This window comes from Mustela nigripes, chromosome 14 (assembly GCF_022355385.1).
Source record: "Mustela nigripes isolate SB6536 chromosome 14, MUSNIG.SB6536, whole genome shotgun sequence".
NCBI lineage: Eukaryota > Metazoa > Chordata > Mammalia > Carnivora > Mustelidae > Mustela > Mustela nigripes.
Genome location: NC_081570.1, coordinates 281,135 through 305,975, shown reverse-complemented (window position 1 = coordinate 305,975; position 24,841 = coordinate 281,135). Strand labels below are relative to the sequence as shown.

At 64.8% G+C, this 24,841-nt stretch overlaps 3 protein-coding genes across 4 annotated transcripts; 2 read left to right on the top strand and 1 right to left on the bottom strand.

The window, feature by feature from the left end:
• Positions 1–3,118: 3,118 nt before the first annotated feature.
• On the bottom strand, positions 3,119–6,735 carry B3GALT6 (beta-1,3-galactosyltransferase 6). The gene has a single exon (XM_059375166.1). The coding sequence runs from the start codon at positions 6,692–6,694 to the stop codon at positions 5,705–5,707; it is 990 nt and encodes a 329-aa protein (XP_059231149.1). The 5' UTR covers positions 6,695–6,735; the 3' UTR covers positions 3,119–5,704.
• Positions 6,736–6,934: 199 nt separating this feature from the next.
• On the top strand, positions 6,935–16,817 carry SDF4 (stromal cell derived factor 4). Of its 2 annotated transcripts, XM_059375163.1 has the most exons (7): positions 6,936–7,045; positions 9,796–10,148; positions 10,953–11,089; positions 11,328–11,441; positions 14,496–14,654; positions 15,016–15,191; positions 16,243–16,817. In XM_059375163.1, the coding sequence occupies exons 2-7, from the start codon at positions 9,844–9,846 to the stop codon at positions 16,417–16,419; spliced, it is 1,068 nt and encodes a 355-aa protein (XP_059231146.1). In that variant the 5' UTR covers positions 6,936–7,045; positions 9,796–9,843; the 3' UTR covers positions 16,420–16,817. The 2 variants fall into 2 exon arrangements, with proteins under 2 accessions (XP_059231147.1, XP_059231146.1); XM_059375164.1 differs by lacking the exon at positions 11,328–11,441 and having other exon boundaries at positions 6,935–7,045.
• Positions 16,818–19,787: 2,970 nt separating this feature from the next.
• On the top strand, positions 19,788–24,802 carry TNFRSF4 (TNF receptor superfamily member 4). Its single transcript, XM_059375160.1, has 7 exons — positions 19,788–19,950; positions 20,231–20,353; positions 20,851–20,952; positions 21,305–21,371; positions 21,816–22,012; positions 22,164–22,268; positions 22,363–24,802. The coding sequence occupies exons 1-7, from the start codon at positions 19,797–19,799 to the stop codon at positions 22,431–22,433; spliced, it is 819 nt and encodes a 272-aa protein (XP_059231143.1). The 5' UTR covers positions 19,788–19,796; the 3' UTR covers positions 22,434–24,802.
• The last annotated feature ends 39 nt before the right edge of the window (positions 24,803–24,841 follow it).

Genomic DNA, 24,841 nt, shown 5'->3' with positions numbered 1-24,841 from the left:
GGCTTTCATCTCCAAGCCCAGGTGGAGACTGCTCTGTAGAGACCCTGACCCTCATCACTTCCTGGGCCCCCCATGCCCCACTCCCGAGATGGCCTGGGTGAAGGCTTCAAGTCTGTGTGAAGACGGATGCGGGAGTTACTCTGTCCCCGTGGTCAGCTTCCGCAGAAGCCCGTCTCCTGAGAGCAGCTTGGCTGATGCCCCACAAAGGCTTGGTCCTCTCTCCGGGACCCCACCAGCTGGACAGGGTGGATGGACCCCTGGGCCCCTGTTGGTGCTCAGACTGGAGGCGGGGCACACCTCTGCCCAGTCTTTGGATTTGCCCCCTTGAGGCTGGCATCCGGATGCCATTCCAGATCCCTGGGACCTCCCCGAACAGGTGCTCCTGGTCCTCCCCTAGCCCCACAGAGCTGCTAATCGGTCCTGTTCTGGGCCCCTCGGGGTCTAGGGGATTGATCCCTGCAACCCCAGGCCTTGGATGGGGGGGCGGGCTTGAGTTTCCTGGTCACGGTCACGGCAGCTGGAACAAAGGCCTGAGGTCTCGTCTCCCGCCTCCCGCCCCCCACCCCCCGCCACCACTCAGGCCGCCCCACCCACTGCACAACCTCCAGTGGGACCCCACAGTGGGGGAGGCTCGGAATCCTTGGGGACGAAGGGGTGGCCACCCCAGTGATACCCAGCAGAGGACGTTGCCCTGGGCATGTGGCCTCAGGACCCATGGGTGGGAGGTTGCTCTGGGGTCTCTGAAGCCCTCAGTGCAGCAGGGTCACCTGGCTGCAGTCTGGGAGGGTCGGATGGTCTGCGGGGGCTTCTTCCAGGGTGTGAGGGTCTGAAAGGGGGAATGGGGCAGGGTCAGAGGAGAGTTTTGGGGGTGAGTGGGACCAGGTGTGTGGGGGGGGCAGGAACTCTGGGGTAGCCCAGGCTGGCAGTGAGCCCACCCTGGCCCTGAAGAAGCAGGGGAGCCCCTAGAGGCCAGGTGACAGGGGAAGGGGCTGTTTCAGCAACCAAGGCTGTGCGGAGGGTCCTCTGGGTGGAGGCTGGGAGGTGACCCAAGAGTGGAGGGCCATAGGGCCCCAAGAATGAGGAGATCCCCAGGGCCTGGACTGCAACCCCTCGAGAGCCTACTGTTCGTTCTGAGGCCAGGTCCTGGTGTCAGGACTGACACAGGCCTTCAGCCGGCTTCCCGGACTCAGGGCAGGAGCGGCAGCAGCCCTAACCCAGAGCATCCTTAGTAGGAGGGACAGACAACCCAAGCCTCTCTCCTGCCCAGAGCACAAGCACCCCGGAGCCAGTTAGGGTGATTCAGTCTCCACTGAGCTGCTGCTGCCCCGGTGCCTCTGAACGTGGTGGTTCTCCGCGCTTCCTCTGGCTGTCCTGAGCAGGGCTGGATGCTTGGCCTGCTTGAAGCCCGTCTGTGGCCAGCGGCCATGCGCTCCCTCAGCCCCAGACAACGAAAAGCAGTGGTCTCACAAGGGGACCCAGGTCCCGGGGTCAGGTGGGGGCTGAGGGGCACACCGGCCGTCCCGGTCAGACCCTGCAGGTTCTGGCCAGGAGCAGCCAGCCCCTTCCGGCCACTCTAGGACCCTGTCGTCCAGGCCAGGTGCTGGGCAAAGGGAGACCCGCCCCTGCAAGGCAGGGTCTATGCTGAGCCCTGGGAGGCCCACCCGCCAGAGGCAGGGGCCTGTGATGCGCATGCAGCTGGGAGGGATGAGGGCCGGCGGGCGCCAGGAGCTGTGCGGGTCTAGGGCTCAACCGTGAGCCTGTGAGCCTGTGGGTGGGCGTGTGGTCTCCTCCAGCAGGTGTGTGTCCCAGGGCAGTCACCACACCGCAGGCCTCCCCTCCTTCAGTTCCTACCATGTCCCTGATCCTTCTCCACTCTTGCCAACTCTGTCCCCCAGGCTTTTAGGGGGCCTGGGGGGGCAGGGAAGGGGGTGGGGATCTTGGCTCAGATCCGGGGGGGGGCAGGGCCAATGGTGGGGTAGCGCACCAGCTCCCACCCGCCACAGGGCTCGTGACCGGCCTCTGGGAGCCCTGCTCGCCTCCCCAGCATGACTGTGTGGGCCCTTCCTGGGCCTGGCCACCCTAAGGCACCCTGCCCTCTCCGGCCTCTCTCTCAGGTCCCACGTTGCTCTTATATTGGAATTAGTGACGTAATTATTTTTATATTAAATGTTAAATTTTGTGATAATGCAAATTTAAGGCAGCTGTGCCAGAGGTGCCACGCCCCTTGCCAAGGCTCCCCCGGTGGTAGAGTCTTGCAGAACCACCGGACAGTATCACAAGCAGGACACGGACATCCAACCCAGGTGCCGGCAGCTCCACCCCCAGAACCCAGCCACGGCCCCTTCCACTCCACATCTTGACCCCACCTTGGCCAGCAGCCCTGATCCGTCCTCCGCGTCTAGAACCGTGACCATTCGAGAATGTCATGGAGATGGAGGCACCCAGTTTGCAACCTTTTGGGATGGACTTCTTGCTTGGCACAATTCCCAGGAGATTCCTCCTGCTACTGCCAGGATTTCTGAAATTTCTCCCATTTTCTAGCCCTGGGACCTTGGCCAAGGCGCTCAGGCTCAACGCCCCCATCTCTTCCTCTTTTCTCAGGAACGTGAAAGGGCTGTGGCCAGGGCTCTCCACGTTGGCCTTAGGGTAGGCCAGGCAGGACGAGGGCCCCCCCGGAGGAGAGCTGTCCCCTGGGTGGTGCCGGACACCCCATGCCCACCTGGTCCCAACGCGCTGCTGGGTGGGCTCTGTCGGCCGCTGGGACGTACCAGTCTGGCTGGGAGACAGGTTAGTGGTCCTTTATCCTAAATTCCCATAAAACCAGTCCAGTGGTCAGACTCCCCATCTCCCAAGAGCCAGAGAGCCTGAGCTCACTATAGGGCACACACGTCCAGAGAGTGGGGAGCCCTGAGTGGGTGGGAGGTAGGGGAGGGAGGGTACCCCGACCTGGGGAACGCCTGCCAGACCAGAGGAGTGCAGGCTCTACCCACGTGCCCTGGGGCCACGACACGGTGATGCCAGAGGGTCCCTCTAGGGAGGGGCTCCTGGCCTTTAGCCCCAGTGTGGGGTCTGAATGTTGACATCACAACCGCAGCAGCGACGCACCATCAGCCCAGCATCTGGTTGGCTGTCTTGAAATTTAATGATTTAGGTTGAACAACACAAAGTTTCCATTTCGGTCACACCTGGCCGCACACGGGCACTTCCCTGTGATTCACCTGCGTGCCAACGCTCAGGGACCCCCTCCTCCAAAGAGACACGCCTAGATTTTTAGATTTTGTTACTAGGTCTTGGACTTCGGGGCCCTGCTTTCCCTTGGGTCCACCCTGGAGAAACCTGGAAGCCACAGCAGGACTGTGGCTGCTGGGTGGGGGTGTGGAGGTCCAGCCTTCGGCTTGGAGCCTGGCTCTGCCACCGGCATGTGGCCCCAGCAAGCTGTCTGGTCTGTCCAAGCACAGTCTCCTCGTCTGAGAAACAGAGACACGCACATGCCGACTCGTCCCATAGCCCCGAGGTCAGACAAGACGTCCAGGTGAAGATGGCCGGCAGGGTCCCGTCTGCTCACCCCAGGGTCCTCAAACCTGGACCCTCTCATGAATCCTTGTCTTAGAAACCTGTTCACAGGGGGCAGTCGAGCCTGCTTCGAGGCAGCTATCAGAAAGCCCACATTCCCCTGACGATCACAGGCCCGGGTTCTACCTTCTAAACACAGGAAAGCTGCAACCACAGGAGCACCCTTTCCGGCCCAAGATACCAAATTCTGGGTATTCTACTTTTAATCAGAAATAACCCAAATCTGCAATGACTGACTGTATCCCCCAAAATGTAAATTGGAACTTGAACCCCCCACGTGACAGTATTTGGAGCTGGGGTCAGCTGAGGTCCAGACGGTGGGCCTTCCAGTGGGATTAGTGTCCCTGTAAAAAGGGACACCGGGGAGCCTGCTCTGGCTCTCTCTTGCCATGAGGACGCAGCGAGAAGGTGGCCACCTGTGCCGCAGGAAGCAGGTCCTCACCAGCACTCGGCCCCGCGGGCACTCTGAGCCGCCAGCCTCCAGAACTGAGAGGGAGACGTGTCTGGTGCTTAAGCTCGCCTGTCTGCAGGGTTCTCACCGCGGCCCAAGGGCACCAAGGCACCTGCTCTTAAGACCCATGGCCTGAGAACACAAAGGAAAGACAATGAAAGGGCAAGCCGGAGATTCGCTCCCCACGTCCCGCATTGTGCCCAAGCGGACTACAGGCTCCAGCAGCACCAGCAGCTGACCCAGCGCAGGCGCCAGAGTAGGAATGTGCAGCAACACACACCCCTGCGCGGACAGGAGGGCTCACGGCTGTCCTGGAGCCTCTTTATTTGACTTTTGTGATGACCATAGCACTCATTTTTCACATTTAATAGGAAAAAAGAAACCCTGATCTTCTGAAGATGTGTGAGTGGACGTGAGGCCGTCAGCCCGGAGGCCGCACGCGCTTTGTCTCCAAAAGGACGTGCCGGCCGGCAGAGCCCAATTTCTTAAGACAGAATGTGGGAAACCTCATGATGCTTCCGAGGGCTCAGATTCTGGGAACTTGGGCCCAGAGTCTAAAACAACAGATGCGTGTGTGAGAAACGCCTGCCCCTGCATGGCCACGAGGAACCCTTTAAAGGAAAGTCTTTTCAGAAGGAAACAATGGGACTGACTTTTTGTGTCAACTGGGAAGACAAACGGAGTTTTAGAATTCTTCCGCATTTAAACACACAGGCAGTAACGAGTCTACAACTCCAGCTGTCAAAACAGACTAATCCACAAAGCCCAAGTTATATAGAAAAGTCTTCCCTTAAATAATTTAAAAAGTACAAGACCCACACACTTGTACTTAAACCCTATCTACACAAATTACAGTATTTATACGTCACAGACTAACGCCGAATGACATTGACCGCGAATTCACTCTAAAGCAACGAAGACGAAGATACCGTTGAAGCAGAAGAGCCGGACACACGGTTCAGTCAATGCCACGTGACCGAAGACATCAACACGGAACAGAAAAGGTAACCTAACCCACAAACTGCAGCGATTTTGATAAAAGCCACTGGGCGCAACACACAGCTCAGCTGGAACATGCAAGGGCCGGAGGGTCAGGTCCCTGCAGCCAAAGCTCTCCGGGCGGGGACTTCCCAGGTGGACGGTCAACCACAGCCTGTGTTGACCGTCACAGGATCCCCACCTCAGAACAAGTCCAGATGTCTTGGGGCCAGTGTCTGCAAGTGCCTGTGGGCTCCAGCCTCTGGCCACTCTCCTCGCCCTTGGTAGAGGACAGCCAGGGTCGGGGGGCAGACTGTGCAAGCCCCTCAAAGCCAGGAATCCTCCCAGTCTAGGCCCATGCAGGCTGAGATCCAGGGACAGGACCTTTCTGCCTGGACCTTATGTGTTGCCCTGGCAAGACCCAGAACAGGCGTGAGGCTCCATGGTGGCCCCTGGGGTGCACAGGCCTGGGTGTGCCCAGGAGCTGGGACCTAGAAGCTGTCCACTGCTGCTCGCCAAGTACACCTGGCCCCCTAGAGGGCTGGGCTTATTCTGGGTGACTAGCCAGAACCGGTCAGCTGTGCCCATCTAAGGCCAGTGGGAGGGCCCCAGGCCCCCTGGCTGCCGGGCCACCTCCTGAGGCGTGTGTCCTGGCCTCCCTCCAGCGCCGTGTGACGTGTGGTAGGTGGGCTGCGCTGCGGCTCAGGGGATGCCCTCCTTCCTCTGGCAGCACTGCGACGGCGGCGCCGACCAGTCGTAGACGTAGGACAGGCGCAGCTGCACCTCCTGCTTGCACAGGCGGCCCTCCCGCGCCAGCGTCTGGTGCTTCTCCAGCATGTCCTCCAGGCTCTGCTTGTGCGTCACCAGGTACTGGTTGCTGCAGCCGCGGGACTTGTACTCGGTGTCGAAGCGCGGGTCGTGCTCGCGCTGGACGTCCACCGGCGCCAGCCAGGCGCCCAGCGACACGTCCTCGCTGTGCCACGCGCGCAGGTACTCCCGGCTGAGGCGCAGGTAGTGCACCAGGTCGGCCGAGAGCACGTAGCCGCCGCCCAGCGCGTAGGGCAGGTAGTAGTCACACAGCTGCCAGGCGGCCTCGCGCCAGCGGCCCCCCGGCTTGACGCGGCCGCGGCCCGAGAAGAAGCCCCAGTAGAGGCGGCGGCGACGCGCGGGCTCCCGCGCCCGCAGCTCGGCCAGCAGCGCGTCCAGCCGCGCGAACGAGTCGTCGTCCGCCTTGAGCACGAACTCGAAGGCCACGTGCTCGTCCAGCCAGGCCAGCATGGCCAGCACCTTGGCCGTGAGGTTCTCGTACGCGTCGCGCAGCGCGGGCAGCAGCAGCAGGTCGCCGTGCCGCGCCTGCTCGCGCTCCAGGGCGCGCCGCTCCTCCGCGCCCAGGCCGGCCGTGCCCACCGCGAAGCGCGCCCACACGTCGCCCGGGCCGCCGCGCCGCGCCGCCGCCAGCCACGTGCCGCGGACCACGCTGCGCCGCTCGGCCGCCCGCGGCGCGCTGGCCACCAGCACGGCCAGGAAGGCGGCGGCGCGCGCGGGCTCGGCGGCCGGGGGGCTGCGGCCGGGGGGCAGGGCGGGGGCGTCGGGGGGGGCGCGGGGCAGGGAGAGCAGCCCCGCGCCGCAGAGCGCCAGGCCGCCCAGGCCCAGCGCCGTCCGGTGCCGCCACGCGCGCCGCAGCAGCTTCATGGCGCGCGCGCGCGGGAAGCGCCCCCGAGGCCCCGACGCCGGCGCGCAGGTCGCGTCCGACGACGGCGGAGGCGGAGGGCCGTGGGCTGCCCGTCACGGGGCCGCTCGTCACGTGGGCGCGCGCGCCCTTCTCATTGGTTGTCCGGGGGGCGCGGCGTCCGCGCGGCTATTTCCGCCCAGAGGAAAGATGGCGGCGCCAGCGTCGTCGCGGGGACGTCGCCCCCGCGCAGCGCCGTTCCCGGTCCGCCTTTTCCCGGAAGAAAGATGGCCGCGGCCTAGGAGCGTCCCGTCGGAGGCGTCACGGGCGCTCGGGCCCCGCTCGGCCGATCCTGGGCGAGGGGAGGGAGGCCGGTGAGTGAGGGCCCCGGGTCGGGGGCGCCGGGAGGCCTGCAGAGGCTCCCCCGGGCCGCTGGAGCCTGGGCTCGTGTCTTCTCGGCCCTCACCGACGGCTGTCGCTGGGGAAACTGAGGCTGACGGAGGCCGGTCGGCGGGGCAGTCGGGTGGATCCCGGCAGTTACCAGCGAGGGGCCCTCGCTCGCCTCGTCCGCAGGAGGCGATCCAGTGGCTGGGACTTGGGGAAGATTGGAAGCCGTGCGTGGAACGCCCCTGGCCTTGGGTTCGGCCCGTGGCCGTTACCGACGCTCTCGGCGCGACTCCTAAGAGCGGCGACTGCGCTTTCAGGCGACGCGTTTGCCTTTCGGTCGGCCAGGTCAGGGGGAGGCCGCCAGCACGGACCCCACCGGGATGGCCGAGAAGCGCCGCCTGCACCCCGCCGGGCCCCCGGGTGGTGCTGCCCCCTCCGCGGACGTCGCTTCTGGGAGACGGGGACTCCCGGGCCCGCCAGCCAGGCCCCTGGCCTTTGCCATGCCCGTCCGGGGGCGAGGGGGAAGGGCAGGCCGGGGGGGGGGGGGGGAGCTGAGCGGCTGAGGGGCTGCGTTTGTGCTCCGAGCCTCACTTGACGTCCTGGTATCTGCGCGAGTGTTTTGGGGCTACTTTTGTGCAGAACGTCCTGTCCTAGACCTGAAGATAAGGAAGGACTTGACTTTGTCTTTTCAGGGAGCAGAGCGCCGTGTGTTTGGACATGATGCGTGTTCTCACGGCCACCACGGGCCAGGGCGGTATTAGTGTCAGGGGAGGTCGTCTTGGTTGCGCAGCACTTGCCCAGCCAGGAGAGCCGGGGCCAGGGGTAGAGTTACGCTCTCGCAGGGAAGGAAACCTTGCTGGCCGCAGGCCTTGCAGGTGCTGCATGTCCTCCTGGGCCCACCTTAGGGGCAGTCCCACTGGCACCCTCTTGGCACCTGTGCCCAGCATCTTCACCAGTTTAGTAGCCGCCGAGAGCTGCGTGCTGAGTCTGCGGGACCCTCGCCGGCCACCACTGACTGGTTTCTTCCTGGCCCGTTCGATCGAGTTGTTTGGGTCTTAAGACACATCCCCTGAGTTGTTCCCATGGGCCCTGTACTTTTGTTGTGCCTTTTTGCGGAGCACCGACGTTTTCAGGAACACACGTATTGCGGTGTGGCAGAAACCCCTGAACAGGTTCACTGGGTTGTGTGGACAGTGTGACAGCTGCTGGGACGGTGGGGTTGGGTAGCGTGTGGCGTTCCAGTACGTGTGATTCAGGGCAGTCCAAGCCCAGAGGACGGCCTGGGGCAGCCGGCAGGTTCCACACAGCTGGAAAGAGAGATGGGCGCTGCCCTCTGAGGATTGCTTCGCCTGAGGAATGAGACGGAGGAGTTCCGAGAGCAAAGTCTTGTTGAAAAACCCAGATAGTGGTCAGGTTTGGAGGCCAGTGCGTAAAGGTGTCAGCTGGCGGGTGAGTAATGCTGTGCAGGTTCAAGAGGAAGCACCAGATAAGCAGGGGGTGGTGTCCAGCCCGCTGGAGCCCCTGGTCCAGTGCTGTGTGCCCTCAGGCCGGGGTGTGGTGGCAGTGCTGCTGGCCGGCTCTGACCTCTGCTCTGCCCGATGAGTGGCCCTGTGCTTCCTTCCGTGCCCCAGCTTGGCAGCAGGTGGCACTCTGGCCTGTGGCAAGCGTGTCCACGGCCACCACCTTTGGACCCTGGGAGCTGGTGGGCTTCCGTCTGCTGCTCCTCTCTCTGAAGACGGCCCGAGGAGGGGAGGGCCTCAGCTGCACCTGAGAGGACCTTCGGTGTTTGCCAGGCGGACAGACTATGAGAGGAACAGGTCATGGACAGGGCGAGAAGGAGCTGGAGTCCCTTTTGGGAAGTGTGGGGCGTGAAGGTCCATGAGGAGCCCAGCAGGGACCTGGGCGGGCAGCTGGGCCCTGTTCTGGCGCCAGCCAGCAGGGGATTCCAGGCCACTCCAGAGGGATCTGGAGGAAACTGGAAGGTGAGAGGGAGAACAGGTGGCCTGTGTGGAAGGAGCCAGACGTGGGAGACGGCGGGGTGGCCCAGTGCTGGGCACCGGCGCATGTGGCCTTGGGGCCCGTGCGCACACGTGTATGTGTGCGTGTGTATCCATGCGCACATGTGCATATGAGTGTGCGTGTGTGTACTTGCTGAGTGTGTGTGTGTGTGTGTGTGTGTGCACGTGTGCGCCTGCAGAGGCCATTGAGAAGGAAAGGTAGGAAGAGGCTGGTGCCCTGGTGGGTGGGTTTGGGCATTTGCTGGCACCAGGCCCAGTCGTCACAAAGCCTTGGGGTGGGAGAGGGGGCTTCCCGTTTCAGGGCGGAAACAGGCAGGGAGGCCCGGGGACTTAGCCAAGGTCACAGAGCTCGTAAATGCTGAGTTGGGTTTGGAGAGTGAGTTACCATGACTCGGGCCCGTCCCGAAGCCAGGGGGGGGTGGAGGGAGACTGTGGGCATTGGAAGGGGGTAGGGTGAGTGGTGCTGGGCAGCCCCTGGGTGGGCATCTTTGGAAAAGGAAACAGTGTGTCCAGTGTGTGTCTTGTAAAGCAAGAGCTTGCATCTCAGGTCGTGAAGCAGACGGCTCTGTAGAGCAGGACCGGCCGGCGCGCCGTTGGACCGTGGCCGTGTCTTCTTTACAGACGCGCGACTGCATGCTGGAGCCTCCTGCGTGCCGGGGTGGCGGGGAGGCTGTGGCCCCAGGTCTCCCTTCCTCACCTGCCTGCCCCTCTCTCCCCAGCTCCTGGCCGCACTTGCAGCCCGTCCTGCAGTCCGGACCCGGGCGGCCATGGCGCGCGGGCGGGTCCCCCTCAGCGGCCTGGCTCCTCACTGCCTCTGGCTCTTGGGGGTCATCCTTCTGATGGATGTGTCTGCGCGGCCTGCCAACCACTCCTCTGCTCGGGAGAGAGCCGGCAACAAGGATGAGCCTGAGCTCCTGCCCCCGGACCACCTGAACGGGGTGAAGCTGGAGATGGACGGGCACCTCAACAAGGACTTCCATCAGGAGGTCTTCCTGGGGAAGGACATGGACGGGTTTGAGGAGGATGCAGAGCCGCGGAGGAGCAGGAGAAAGCTGATGGTCCTCTTCTCCAAGTAGGCGCCCAGGCCTGGGGGGCCGCTAGAGTCTAGCTGTCGTGTGCTGGGCCTGAAGCTCACGCAGGCCGGGTGCTGGGCCTGGGCGGGGTCCACAGGTCTTGGGGGCCCATGCCTTGGGAGGCTGTCTGCCCAGCACAGGCCCGGTGGGGTCCGGGCTCCCAGGGTGTCGGTGGCACGGTCGCCCAGTCGTGTGCCGGGACCCAGGATTCATGGTGCTCGGTTCCAGGAATGAGACTGACAGGAGCTCCTGAGCTCCGGGTGGACGGTGTGTAGAAGCCGGAATTTGGGCACTGGTGTCCCTGCCGGTGGGCCTCCCGGAGGGCGGGGCCGGGTGACGGGTGTGTCCGTAGGTGTGTTAGGTCAGGCCCATACGGGCTAGTCTGCCCACGTGTGTGTGAGCCACTGCATCCGTGGGCACTGCTAATGCGTGTGTGCACACGCTTGCATCCACATTTGTTCCTCCACGGAGCCGTCGGTACCCGTGTGTGAAACGTGGCTGTGCTCTGGCGTCACAGCTCTGGTCCCGTGCCAAGTGTCTGGGCATGTCCATGTGGGTTGACGGGGCCGCCTGTTGTGAGTGAGGGCCGAGTCTGGCCTCCCCCCCGGCCCCGGACTGTGGGGGAGTGGTGCTGGGCTGCCCTGCCAGCCCCGCTGTCCGCGGACAGCTCCGGCGTCACCTTTGGGCAGAGTGTGTCTGTGTTCGTGACGGTGGAGCCCCGCTGGCCACCCTTTGGTCCGTCTGTCTGTCTGTCCTGTCCCGGGTTCTAGAGGCCCCGTCTGACGTCGCGCCCCTGCCGGCAGGGTGGACGTGAACACGGACCGGAGGATCAGTGCCAAGGAGATGCAGCGCTGGATCATGGAGAAGACGGCGGAGCACTTCCAGGAGGCCGTGGAGGAGAGCAAGGTGCACTTCCAGGCCGTGGACCCCGATGGCGACGGTACTGCCCACCTCACCCTCACCTGCGGGGACGGGAGGCTGCCAGCAGGAGGGGGCGGTGTGCGCGGCGGGCAGAGGAAGTGAGGGTCTGGGCGGTGGGGCCGGGGGGCGCCTGGGCGGGGGCCGCTCCTGCCTTGCTGTACGTGCCTGTGGGGCTGGCTTACTGCGAACACGGCGACCTCGCTGTTCCTAAAACCACGCGCGGGGGAACAGCCTGGCAGCGTGGCCTTCCCTTCCAGGCCACGTGTCATGGGACGAGTACAGGGTGAAGTTTCTGGTGAGCAAAGGCCACAGCGAGCAGGAAGTCATGGAGAAGCTGAGGAGCGGGGAGGAGCTGAAAGTCGGCGAGGAGAGTGAGCTGCGGGGGCTGCGGGGGGCTGCGGTCTGGGCCTCCCCGGGGCGTGCTGCGGGGGGCTGCGGTCTGGGCCTCCCCGGGGCGTGCTGCAGGGGGCTGCGGTCTGGGCCTCCCTGGGGCTGGAGCTGCGGGGGAGGCTGGTCTGGGGGTGAGGACCGGCTCCTGGGGGGCTGCATCTGTGCCAGGGACGTGGAGGTGGGCGGGGCCAGCCAGCAGCCACGCGGAGCTCTGCCCTCCTGTGGCGCGGGAGGTGTGAGGCCTCCCCAGGGACACCGGGGAAACTCGGGCACGTGTGCTGGAGCAAGTGCGCTGCGGGGGCGGCTCGCTTCTGGAGTGCGGCTGGGTGCCGCCTGGGCCCCTACCCAGCTGGGTGGCAGGTTTGGTGTGCTGCCCGTTGTGTCCTGTCCTTCCTCTGAGTGCTGGGATCATCCCCACCTTGTCCCGGCGTGTCTTCTCTGGGAGCTTGTGGCCCCGGTGCCGCAGGTGTCCCTGCTGCTGGGCCTCCTCCTGCTGGGTGGACGGTGGGCACTCCTGTCTGTCGGCGCCGGTGTTTCATGGCCCGGACCCCTCTGTCCCCCGTAGGTTGTAGTCATTCTTTCTTTCTGTTTGTGTTTTCCTGCTTGCCCTTAATCCTGATTCCTGGCCTGCCTTTCTGGCACGCAGGGAGGTGACTGGCTGTTCTAACCTTCTGGCCTGCGGTCTTCAGATGATTCCGATTTCCTACGCAGGCGATTGTGACGTCTGTGAACACGGACTGTTTCTTCCTTCCCAGCTGTCTGTCTCTGATTTCCTTTTCTTATCTTGCGTTGGCTGGGACTCCAGTGCAGTGCTGGGAAGCAGTGGGGAGGGGGCATCTTTTTCTTGTTCTGATCTTACAGGAAGAGCGTCCGCTTTCTCTCCATTAAGCTGATATGAGCTGTAGGGTTTGTGTAGGTGTTCTTTGTCCCATGGAGGACCTGCTCCTCTATTCCCGGTGTGCTCAGAGTTTGAATCACGAATGCCTATTGGATTTTATGTCATGCTTTTTCTGCGCCCGTTGATAGGATCGTGTGATTTTTCTTCTGCCCATTGGGACGTTCGTGTTAACTGGTTTTCGGGTGTTGAACCACCTGAGCGCCTGGGGTGAGTCCCGCCTGCTCACGGTCTGGGATTCTTCTTGTGTGTTTCTGGGTCTCATTTGCGGATCTTCCGTGGGGCGCGTTTGCACGAGACGCCCTGGTCTGTAGGACCCTTTTCTTGCGGCGTCTTACAGTGTGTGCGGCGGCAGCCTTCCACCTGTCCTTCCGGGGGCCGCCTGTCACAGGCACCTCGTCCCTGTCTTACACCTTGGTCGCTCGGGCTCAGTCTGTTTGTGGCGCGTGTGTGGCCAGCAGCACCAGACGCCTGTCCTGAGCAGCGCGGGTGCCCTTGGGCACCGGCTGGTCTTGCCCAGTTCTCTGGGACACCGTCCAGGATTGCACTTCTGTCCTTTTGAAAGTCTGTGCCTTGAATGTGATTATTTTTTTTTCTGAAATGGTGGTTTGCCTTTCTCGTATCTTTCTCCGTGTTGCATTTCCATGGTCTGTCCTGTCGTTCCGGCTGTCCCCTGAAGGTAGTATTTGGAAGCATCGGGGGGCTCTGGGGGGCCCCTGTCCTCCTGCCGGTGTAGGGCATCTGGCAGCAGCCTCTGGGGTGGCTGCTGGGCGTGGGCTGCCAGCGCTCTGGCCCTGGCTGCTCTCGGGAGCTGGTCTGTCTTCAGCACGTTTCCTCCGGGTGTGCCTGGGGTCAGGACCCGTCCTTTGGGGCATGAACTCTCTTGCCTCAGCCTACCTGTTGACTCCTTCATCTCACTCGTGTTCAAGGCTCCTCATTCCTTCTTCCGTTTGGATGGGGTGAGCAGGTCTGGGCATCGGAAGTGAATAGCAGTGTTGAGGGTCTGGGAGGCCCGGGGAGCGCAGGCGGGCACTGAGAGGCCATGTGCCTCCCTGGGGCTCATGGAGCTGCTGTCCCCAGGCTCGCAGACGGGCTCGCAGGGCTGGGTGGCCGCCTCCCTCCAGCTGCTGGAGCCGCGCGTCCTGCTTGTGTGTCCTCCTCTTCGTGGTCATCTGCTGCTGGTCTCAGCACCCACTTAAGTCTCCAGTGAGCTCATGTCGAGGTGCTTGAGCTGCTGGAGTTACATGGACCTTCCTTTGTCAGGCATAGAGTCTGGGCCTGTCCCCATGCGTGGCGGGCAGGAGCGCCGCTTGCTGCCACCGTCCGCTAGGTGGGTTTGCCATTAAAAGTAGGTCACCACGGGATCTCCTGTGCATCAGAAGGTACTGAGACTCGAGGGGGCGGATGCTGTGCGAGAGGCAGCTGTGTCCCTGTTGCGATGGGCCAAGGCCTGGGCGCCCCTGTTTCCAGAGGCTACAGTGAGGGCGTGGACAGATCTCGGTGCCTCGGCTCTTCCTGCTTGGCCGGCCTCTGCCACTCCGCCCTGTTGAAGCCCTGGACGGTCACGGAGCCTCTGAGGCTGTGGGGGCAAGCTCTGGGCCCCACTCCCCATGCTAGGCCTTCCCATGGAGGAAGAGTGGGGGTGTGCCAGTCTGGGGATGCTTGAGTCATATCTGGAAGCCGGGTTTTCCTCCAGGGCCCTGCCCTCTGTGTGCGGCATGTATACAAGAGGTGGAAAGGAACGAGGTGTGCCTCGTTCTGTAGGGGCCGGGTGAGTCCATCCACCCGGTGCTTCCACCCACCCGGGAGCAAACAGCAGCCGTGAGCCGAGGCTGGGGCTGCACGGGGCGGGGGCTGGGGGTCTGCGCCCGTGTGTGCCTGGCTGAGGGAGGAGTCCGTGTCTTAGGGGGTCTGGGTTTGTCCACGGAGGGGGTAGGCCCCTGTACTTAGGAGGGTCTGGGTCTGGTGGCCTCTGCACCGTCTGTCTCCCTGAGGATGCTGAGGGCTGAGCTCTCCATCGAGCAGCAAGGCCCTTGGCCGCACTCACCCGTGTCCTAAGCCAGCCTTCCCAGGCGGCGTGTCTCAGAACTTCTCAGGTACGGGCGGGTGTCCTGGGTCCTCATGGGGATGCCTCTCTCAGCACAGGAAGTGCTGGAGAACCTCAAGGACCGCTGGTACCAGGCGGACAGCCCCCCCCCGGATCTGCTTCTGACCGAGGACGAGTTCCTGTCCTTCCTGCATCCTGAGCACAGCCGCGGCATGCTCAAGTTCATGGCCAAGGAGATCGTCCGAGACCTGGGTGAGGCCTGGCCTGGGACCCTGCCCTGCGGGGGAGTGTGGGGGGCTCCCCGCTGGTGGCTGGGCTGGAGGGCGGAGCCCACTGTACCCCTGCAGCAGTGCTCCTGGCAGGGGTCGGCCTGGGGGTCTTGGAGGCTGTGGGGCCCCACAGTGGTGTGGGGACGTCAGGCCTTGTCCTGGGCCATCTGGCCTCGGCCAGGCTCTCGAGCAGGTCAGGTGAGACGTACCTAAAACAGCTTTAGGCTAAAATTTAACACACTGAAAATTTGGCAGGTAACCTCTTTCGGTTGACTTTCTTCTGGGTGGGCCCAGGTGGTCCCACGTCCGCGTGAAGTCTGAGTGTTCACTCCCCTGTGCTGCAGACCAGGACGGCGACAAGCAGCTCTCCCTGCCCGAGTTCATCTCTCTGCCCGTCGGCACAGTGGAGAACCAGCAGGGCCAGGACATCGATGACAGTTGGGTCAGAGACCGAAAAAAAGAGTTTGAGGAACTGATCGACGCCAACCATGATGGGATCGTGACCATGGCTGAGCTGGAGGTGAGTGCAGGTGCCTGGGGGGCACCGCCCTCCCCCCACCCTGAGTTGGGGCCCAGATCCCCAGGCTTCCAGCTGTGCGGTAGGCGAGGGGCTGTGGGGGAACGGACAGCAGTGTCGGCTCCTCGTCGTAACACTTGGTGGCCCCTGGAGGAGCTCCCCACGCGCAGGGGAGGGGCAGTCACTGGGCAGCGTGGTCACCTGGGGTGCTTGGGCCAGTGAAGTGCTGGCCTGCCCCCGGCCAGGGTGCCTGGGATGCCTCGGCCTCTTCTGGCTCCAAGCAGCCGCTCCCCAGTGGGCAGCGGGTGAGATGCTGGCGCGCCGGGGGTGCAGGCCGTGCTGGAATCCATCTTCCCCTGAGTGTTTCTGTCGGTGCCGTGTGGGTGCTGTGTGGGCTTGTTTTTCCCCGTCACTGCATGACTCACTGTCTTTGCACCAGAATTCTCTGATCCTCTTGATAGCTGGCGCACATCTGCTTCGAGCATTGAACGGCGGCTCGTTGAGTCCGTGTCCATGCCTGTATCCGGGCATCGTGTGACCCACGGGCAGGCTCCCGCAGCCACTCAAGGCTACTGGCCCTCCGGCCGGCCCCTCCAGGAAGGAAGCAGCAGGAGTGCCCTGAGGAGGACGGGAGGCGGCAAGTCTCAGGCACCACATAGGCAAAGGCTGTCTGGCCCTGAGCCACTTCCAGCCTGGTATTTGCCTTCCAGAACATTCCAGAACATGCCCACATCCCTCCTGTACTCTTAGCCCGTGGGGTGTTTTAAATAAGGCGTTGCTTTCTGAGGCTGGTGACAGGGTCAGAGCCATGCAGATACTTCCCTGAGGCCAGAGGCGCTGACCTCACTGACAGGGCATCCGTGGGGGGCAGGGGCGTCTGCCTGGCGGTGGGGAGGGGGGTGTCTCACGGCCTCGTCACCAGGTGTGGACTTCTGGCGTCATGGTGGAGCTGAGACTCGAGGTCGATGGCCCTCGTGCTGCCAGGGAGCGGGCGCGCTGGGGAGGGCCGTGGTGGCCAGGGGTTCGCGCTGACCCGGTGCCTGGAACCCCGTAGGACTACATGGACCCTATGAACGAGTACAACGCCCTGAACGAGGCCAAGCAGATGATCGCCATCGCGGACGAGAACCAGAACCAGCACCTGGAGCCCGAGGAGGTGCTCAAGTACAGCGAGTTTTTCACGGGCAGCAAGCTGATGGACTACGCCCGCAACGTGCACGAGGAGTTCTGAGCCCGCAACCCCCACCCCCAGCCCCAGCCCCGGGCCGGCTGCCGCCGCCGGTCCAGCCCTGCCCCAGGTGCGCTTGAGCGGCCGGCCCGGGCCGGTGCCGCTGCGGGCCGGTGCCCCCCGCGCGGGCGTCTGACTTCCGGGCACTGGGCACATCGGGGCCCTGCGGGCTCACCACGCTGCGGGGCGCAGCGCGGCCCCTGCCCCTTCCCCGCTGGCATTGCGTTGGCGTGTGCTCTGCGGGGGGCCTGCGCCGGCTGCGGGGGGTTCCTGCCACGACGTTCCAGCTCCGAAAACACAAGCACTTGTGACGAGAATCTCACTGATGTACGTTAAGATAGAGTTCGCCTAGCTTCATTTCTTTGTTGAGAAAAAAGCTCATAAAATGATTTTGGAACGTTTGTGGCCAGGTGGCTTCCACTCCGTGCTTTTGAGGCGGCTGATCCGGGCGAACAGAGGTTCGGTCACGCTCCTGCCAGGCCCCTGGGTGCGGCTGCCCGTGAGGGACATGCGTAGCGGCGGGGAGGCCCGCAGGGGCGCGGGGGCCGAGGGTCTGGAGCGTGGCGCGGAGGTGAGACCCCTGGGAAGTGCTGGCCGGAGAGGGAAGATCTGAGGACCAGCCCCTAGGGCAGGGGCTGTGGGGAGAGCCCCCTCCGCGCTGCAGCCAGGCTGGCTGTGGGCGAGCAGCAGAGGTGGCCAGGGGACCTGGAGTCTCACCGAGCCTGTGGTCAGGGCCTGGGAGGGCCTGAGAGCCTGGGGACGGGACGGGGCTGTTGGTGGTGGTCCCGCCAGACCTGGATTTGTCCCAGGCCCTTTTTGGAGGTCAGCTGTGCCCAGTGCTTGTCCAGCATGTGGGGACAGAGGACACTGAGCTGTGAGGGGTCTAACAGACCGAGGTTCCCTGACCTCACGTGCCTCTGAGCTGCCGCCTCCAGCCCCTGCCCCTGCCCCCTCCGTGCTGGGCATCCCCTCAGGAGCCCTGAGCTGTGGGCTGTAGCGCCTCAGTGGGTCTGCTCGGGCCTTGGAGGGCCCTGCTCAGGTGGGGGCTCCAGCCCGGTGGGCAGAGGAGCTGCCTTGAGCTGCCCTCATGACCTGCCCTTGCCACAGGGATCCGCTTCCGAGCAGCGTGGGGTGGGGCCGCTGTAGCGGAAGGAGAGCGCGGCGACACCTCTACCGGGTGCCCCGCAGATGAGAAAGACTTCAGAAGGGCTGGGAGTGTGTGGTGGGAGGGGGTCCCCACCGTGGCCGGGCCCACGTGGGTGAGTTGGCAGGGGCATGGGCGACGTGGTTGTCTGTGCTTGGCGGGTCAGCGTGAACAGGGACTGGTTCGTGGGCCAGGTGGGGAGGGCCCCGGGGCAGTGGGGACCCGAACTGCCAGAGGGTAGGCAGTGCCCACGTGGCCCCCAGAGAAGGAGAGGGGCACACTGGCGGGGGCGCTGCCCACCGGATGCCCAAGTGAGCTCAACCTCAGAAGCTACAGTGCATCAAAAGAAAAAAGGTTTTTGTCCCCCTCTATGGAAGACAGGGTTGCGCACAGGCACGCACACCAGGCTGCCCGGCGCCCCAACCCCCTCCCCTGGGGGCCCCCTGGCTGCTGGCAGAGGCTGCCTCTTCCTCCACCCCCGCTGTTGTGGGCGGTGGCCTCGTCCGTGGCAGCCTTGCCCTGCTCCGCGGAGGAATTTCCCACAGGTGGGCCGCGGGCTCCGCTTCCTCACCTGCCGTCGGGGAGTCAGGGAGGGAATTTCCAGCCTCTCCCCGAGAGGGGCCCTCTGCCCGAAACTTCGAATTAACTAGTGTATGGTTAATTTCATCTCAAGGTTAGGGTTTGAAGGGTCCAAAAAAACGACCCAGGGTAGCTTCCCCTGCTTCCAGGGCACCTAGTGATGTCTGAGCCGCGCGCGAGTGTTCCTTCCTCTCTCCATGCCACAGCCCTGCATGCGGCCCTCCGCGCCTGCCCTGGAACCACCTGGGGCTGTGTCCGAGGGTGCCATGTGCTCCAGGGGGCCATCCGGTGGGTCATCCTGTCCCATTGTGGTCTCCACTGTCCCATTGGTGCTGTGAGGACACCCCAAGCCCAGCGTGGGTGTGGGGTGGGATGGGCTGGGCTGGCCTGGCCACCGGGGAGGACACAGAGCCAGACTGGGCCGCGGGTGCCCCCACAGGAGCAGCCGCACACGTGCCACACGCGGCACAGGTTCACACGTGCTCGCGGCTTACTTCGTACCCAGGACGCAGAGCAGGTGCTGTCCTAACAGAACACCGGGGACGGCCGTCTCCCTGTCCTGGGGCCAGACTTCTGAGAGCACGTGTGGGCAGGGCTGTACCTGTGCATCGTCCTCACGCAGTCTCCTGCTGCGCTGGCCTGGGGTCTCCCCCAGATGGAAGCCAGCCTTTGGGATCCGGACTCCCACCCCACCCCCGGCCCCACCACCCTGTCTAAACTTGACCAGCAGCCCAAGAGGCCCCACCTCCAAACAGCCACATGGGAGGTCAGGGTTTCAACACGTGAATCTGGGGACACCTGTTGTGCTCAGACACGCTGCGCGCAGCACAGCCCTGCCTCGCACTCGTGTGCTTGCCGCGTCCGCCGACACCCCTGCCGCGCTCCCCCCCTCTGACCTCTTGACCACTGCCTCCGTCTGAGCTGGTTTTGGACGCCTGGGCCAGGGACTGTGCTCTGGAGTTCGGGGCTGCTCTCCCCTTGAGCCGGTGCCCCGTGGAGGGTCCAGATGGTGTGAGGCCTGTCTCCTGATGCAGGGTGCTACCTCAGTTTACCCGTGTGCTCTGTGCACCCCTTTGCTGAGGGGTGAGGATTGCCATGAGTGTAGCCTTTTGTCGGGGGGCGGTGGTTGCAGGAGCAGACACCTGCTCCCAAGGGGTCCGACCTGCCCTCCGCAGGGAAAGCGGGCGCCCAGAGGGAGCGAGCTTGTGGAGGGGTCGTCTGGCCAGAGCAGGAGGCTTACCCGTGTGCCCAGCCGAAGGGGCACCGTGCCCCTGGTGAGGTGGGGCGAGGGGGCGTCCTGTGTGGACGGTGGATGCGGACTAGATGTGCTGGCCCCACCAGGGGTCTGGCGGCTGCAGTTCCTCACTTTGGCCCCAGGTCTGCGAGCCGGGTCGGCGCCCCACTGCCCGCTGACTGAGCCGCAGGTTAGTGGGCGTATTTGAGGCGAGGAGGGCCCAGGGCAGGAGAGAAGCCCGCAGCCTGGAGGGTTGCTGCCGGACTAGCCGTCTTCTTGCCGCAGCCCAGGTCGGGGGTCCCCAGCCCTTCCTGGGCCTCCTTCCTCCTGGTCCCTCCCCCTCTCTCCCTCCCCACCCCTCCCCCGCAGCCCTTATAGCCACATCCTGCAAGGAAAAACCCCAGACTCCTGCACTGCCCTGCGATGAATCCTCGTCTCCTCGTGCAGGCTTGGCGGCCCCGCGGGCCCCCCTCAGCCCTCCTGCTCTTCGGGCTCGTGCTGGGTGCTGCGGCCCGGCTCACCTGTGTGGGGGACGCCTACCCCAAAGACGGCAGGTGCTGTCAGGACTGCCCACCAGGTGAGCGGCCCGGCCACAGAGCTGGGAGGGCGCCCGGTGGGGGGGGCGGGCTGGGACAGGAGGGTGGGGTCCTAGGCATGGGACACACACGGGGATGGGGGTGGGGGAGAGGGGAACAAGCAGATGGGGTCCCGGGACACGGGGGTCATGGGCTAGGGGACCCAGGCCGGCGGAGTGGGGGACGAGTGGGGGACCGGCAGCCAGGCCCAGGGCCCTGGGCCGCCAGGACTGAGGCTGGGGATGCGGAGCCTCACTGAGGCCGGCCTGCCTCCCGCTGCAGGCTATGGGATGGAGAGACGCTGCAGCGGAGGCCAGGACACCGAGTGCCACCCTTGTCGGTCTGGCTTCTACAATGAGGCTACGAACTATGAGCCCTGCAAACCCTGTACCCAGTGCAATCAGAGTGAGCGTCACCCGGACCGGATCCCAGACCCCCCGAGCGAGTCCCTGGCGCCCCCCCCAGGCGCTCCCAGGAGGTCCCCATAGCCGCAGAGACAAACCCCAAACCACAGTGGGGCCTACTGCACCACGGGGGCCCCCTCGGAGCCCCTCCTTCCTCCCAGGGAGGGGGGTGCTGAGGCCACGAGGAATCAGGCAGGAGCACGTGCCCAATGGCTGGCCGTGGCAGGCAACCAGAGCGGGATCCGAGCGCCACCGAGGGTCCTGCTGTGGGCCTGACGGGGGGTTGAAGGGAGGCCAAAGCCACCCTGGGTGGGCCTCCCACGGGCCACGTGGCCAGAAGGAACGTGGCATCCAGACACTGGAGAGAGCCCGGAGCCCCGTGAGCCCCGCACGGCGGCGAGGGGGCTGCTGGTCCGGGAGCCCTCGGCCCCCGTCCTCCAGCCTGCACAGCAGCCCGCGGCTCTGCCGACCGTGGCCGCCTCCCCTGACCCCCCCCAGGAAGTGGGAGCGAACCGAAGCAGAGATGCACGCCCACACAGGACACGGTCTGCGGCTGCAAGCCAGGCACCGAGCCCCAGGACGGCTTCAAGCGTGGCGTCGGTGAGCCCGGGGGTGGCGGCGGGCAGCGTGTGCACGAGAGGGCAGGGTCTGCGTGCCCGCGGGGGGTCCTTGGGGCTGGCAAGGAAGCCCGTCGTCCACATCACCTGCTGTCACTTGCCACTGTGCCCCCCAGCCCCACAGGTCAGACCGAGTTCCTTTCCCCCAACACACAGGCCAGGCCAAGAAAGACGGGGGGCCCGGGTCGGGGCCAGTGGGCGGAATGCGGGCCGGGAGGCGGCTCTGGAGGCTGTGGCGGGGGAGCGCCCAGCCCTGCAGGACTAGCTCCCAGCAGCAGCCGCGTCCAGGTCCCCGAGGCGGCGGTGAGGAGACCGTCCTGCTGTCTTTGTTGCAGACTGTGCCCCGTGCCCACCGGGGCACTTCTCCCCGGGGGACGACCAGGCCTGCAAGCCCTGGACCAAGTGAGTGGCCTGGGAGGCCCCTGTCCCCTGGCCCCTCGTGACTCCTGGCCCCCCCATGCTGCCCGCCGCCTCAGCCCTGGGCCAACCTGGGTGCCGGGTTGGGGTGAGGAGTGTATGCCTCTGTCCCAGGCCCTGGGAGACCGTGAGAGCCGCATCCACAGCCGGGGCCTCCACGGAGGGCAGGAGGAGAGCAGGGTGGGCAGCACAGCGTGAGGACGTGAGCGGGGAGAGGGTGGGGCAGGGGTCCCTGGGGGCTGTGGGGCTTGGGCAGGTCCTTGGCCTGTCCCCTGGCTAGGAGTGGGATGCTGCCTGACAGGACCCAGGGGGGCTCTGATGGCCACTGCTCCCCACGCGTCCCTGGTCCTGCCTCATTCTGGGTCCTTCTGGGAGGAGTTGGCTGGGGGTCGGAGGCTCCGGCCTGAACAGTACCCCTGCCTTTGTCAGCTGTACCCTGAAAGGAAAGCGTACGGTGCGGCCAGCCAGTCAAAGCTCAGATGCTGTCTGTGAGGACAGGAGCCCCCCGGCCACGCTGCCATGGGAGACCCAGGGCCCCCCAGCCTGGCCCCCCACCACCCAGCCCACCACAGCCTGGGCCAGGGCCTCTCAGGAGCCCTTCACGCCCCCTGCAGAGCCCCCCAGGGGTAAGGGGGGTGCCTGGCCTCCCCCCAACAGGGCAAGGAAAAGGGGGGTAGGGAGGGGGGTTGGGGGTGCCCTCTGCCCTCCTGGAGGCCCTCTGGGGCTGGACCCCTTGCTCCAGTGGACCCCACCCCAGCAGGCCCTGCCTCCCCGCAGGCCCCCAGCTGGCTGCTGTCCTGGGCCTGGGCCTGGGCCTTCTTGCTCCCGTGGCGGCCGCGCTGGCGCTGCTTCTGCACCACAGAGCCTGGCGGCTGCCCCCCAGTGAGTACCCCGTGTGACCCTGACCCCGAAGGCCTCCCACGCATGGGGGCTGTGACCCTCCCCCACCTCCTGCCTCGGTCCTTCCCCTCCCCAGGTGGAAATAGCTTCCGGACCCCTATCCAGGAGGAGCACTCCGATGCCAACTCCGCCCTGGCCAAGATCTGAGCCAAGACTGGAGCAGCTAGTGCTCCCCCCACCGGCTGGGTGCCCCCAGGGCCTGCTAGACATGGAGGGGCTTTGGGGTGCCCCCACGCGCAGGCCGCTGTGTCCCATAACCCCCCCACCCTGCACCGTTTTAGGTGCTCCTGGCCTGCACCCAGGGCTCTGCTACGTATGCCGTGCATACTCCCCGCCCAGGGTGGCCCCCCAATAAATGACATTGGCGAACCATCTCCGACTGGCTGCCCGCGGGCTGAGTGCCACACAGCCATGGTGGGAGTGCCAGGGCCAGACCCACTCTGGCGGGGGGGCCTCTCCAGCCGCGGCAGGGGTATGGGACCCCCTCAGAGACCCTGGCACCCCTGTCCTCACCCCTCCTCTGAGCACGTCCCGGCTCCAGACGCGGGGGTGGGCAGGCCACATACATGTCCTGGGGGACCGAATGACCCCGCGGCTTGTTGGCGGCATCCAGGAGCCGCTTCTCCGAGCCCCGCACCTGGGTGGACAGGCCCTAGGCTCCCCCGGCGAGCCCACAGCTTCCAGCACTAATGGGAGCAGGTCGGAGTCCGGAGGCCCCAAAGGGGATGTTTGAGGACAGCCCTTCAGGTCTCTGTGTGTCCTTGCAGAGCAGAGAGCTCAAGAGCCATTCTTTTTCGAGACCTCTCAGATCCCATGCCTGCCAGACCTGCGTGTATGTCGTGGGTAGTGAGTGGGGAAGCTTAGGTGTCGCTGCTTTGGGAAAGTGGAGATTTCCAATCAAGCTGAGCCGCAGTTGGCCCTGGGGTGAATGCTGAAAAACCCCGATGCCGATGCCCATCGACAGTAGAGTCCCACAGACAAGGACTTGTCCGTGACCATGGTGCCCCTCCTGCTGGGTTGCCAGGCCAGATGGTGAGCGTCCTTCGCAGCTGCTGGGTGACCTGAAGCCAAAGGCACTGCGGCCAGCGCAAGACTCTGGCCCTGATGTCGGCCGAGCCCTGGCCACCAGCCCTCCTTGTTTCCTGGGCCATCTTTCTCCCCAGGGTCACCCCAGAGGCCCATCCAATGTGTCTTCAAACCTCTGAGCCCTCTGCCCCGGGGTCTGGACGCTGCCAGGGGAGGACAGAGAGCCGTCCCATGCTCAGCCCCACTGAGTTCCCCGTGTTCTGGGGGGGGACGCAGCAGTGGACAAAACAACGTGAGCCGTACCCTCCGCGCAGGCGGCAAACCCGCACCCTTGATCTGGGGATAGTGGTCACCAGCATAGTGTGGAGGCTGCAGAGAAGTGCTAGGGGACCTGGTAGAGGGGCAGGGTCGGGGCAGGGTCGGGGCAGGGTCGGGGTCAGATCCTGCACCTGAGGCCTCCCCCCCACACCTCCAGCTCTTCCCTCAGCCAGGACACCCTCCGCTCACCTGGCAGCTCCACACCTGCCGTGGGCCAGATTCATCTTCTCTCTGCTTCTACACCAGCCCTAAGCACTCTCCAGCCCCTCCCCCCACCTGTCTGCTGAAAACCCTCACACGGTCTCCACCCCAGGCCCTGCATGACCCCAGGCCTGGGCCTCGAGCTAGGGCTCTGCCCAGCGTCCGCTGTCCCCCTCTGCGCCCCCACCCCGTCCCCACCCGGCCCTGCTGTCGGGTCCCCTTCTGCAGGCACCACCCGCCTCTGGTTCTGCCTGGCCTCCGTGAGGGGCCGGCTGCTAACAGGAACAGGGGACACGTGTGAGCGGGAAGAGCTGATAATGCAGAAGTGTGGTGAGCGGCCTAGGGCCCTGGAAAACACAGCAGATAAAGATCGCCGCTCCCCTGGCTGCCCAGCTCTAGAGGCTCTCCTCGTCCCCAGAGCCTGTGGCTGGGTTGGTGGGGGTGGGGTGGGGCTTCCGGAGGGGCCGGGGCAAGAAAGATGCAGGCACTGACGCTGGGCTGACGTCACTCCTGCCTTCCGAGGGCCCTTGCTCAGAAGCCGCTATCTCCGTGGGCATTGAACGTGGGCTGTCTGCTTTGTGTGCAGCTGTGGGCGGCAGCCACGGAGGACTCTTCCTCTCCTGCCCGCCCACGGGCCCTTCCCGTGGACTTTTTCTGCACGGAGCTCCTCCTGCCCAGCTCACCTTCACTCCTCCCCACTGTTTCCAGAAGCTTCTAACCGTGTCCCCGCTTCCAGAAGGAGCAGCTGACCCATGGCACAGTCTGACAAGCATCATTTGTAGGGTATCGATCATGTGTTCCTGGGCCACAGTATATCAAGAACTTACCAGAATTGGGGTGACCCTGTGCTGCCCCAAACCTGACCCCTCAGGTCTTTGAAGTGAGCAGCGGATGAAGGTCTAGAACTGCGGGTTCTGGGCGTGGATTCCCGCTCTGGATTCCCGCTCTATCCCCGCGCTCAGACCCATCTCCTGGAGTGGGAGATCCCAGGGCTCCGCGGAGCCTCGGGC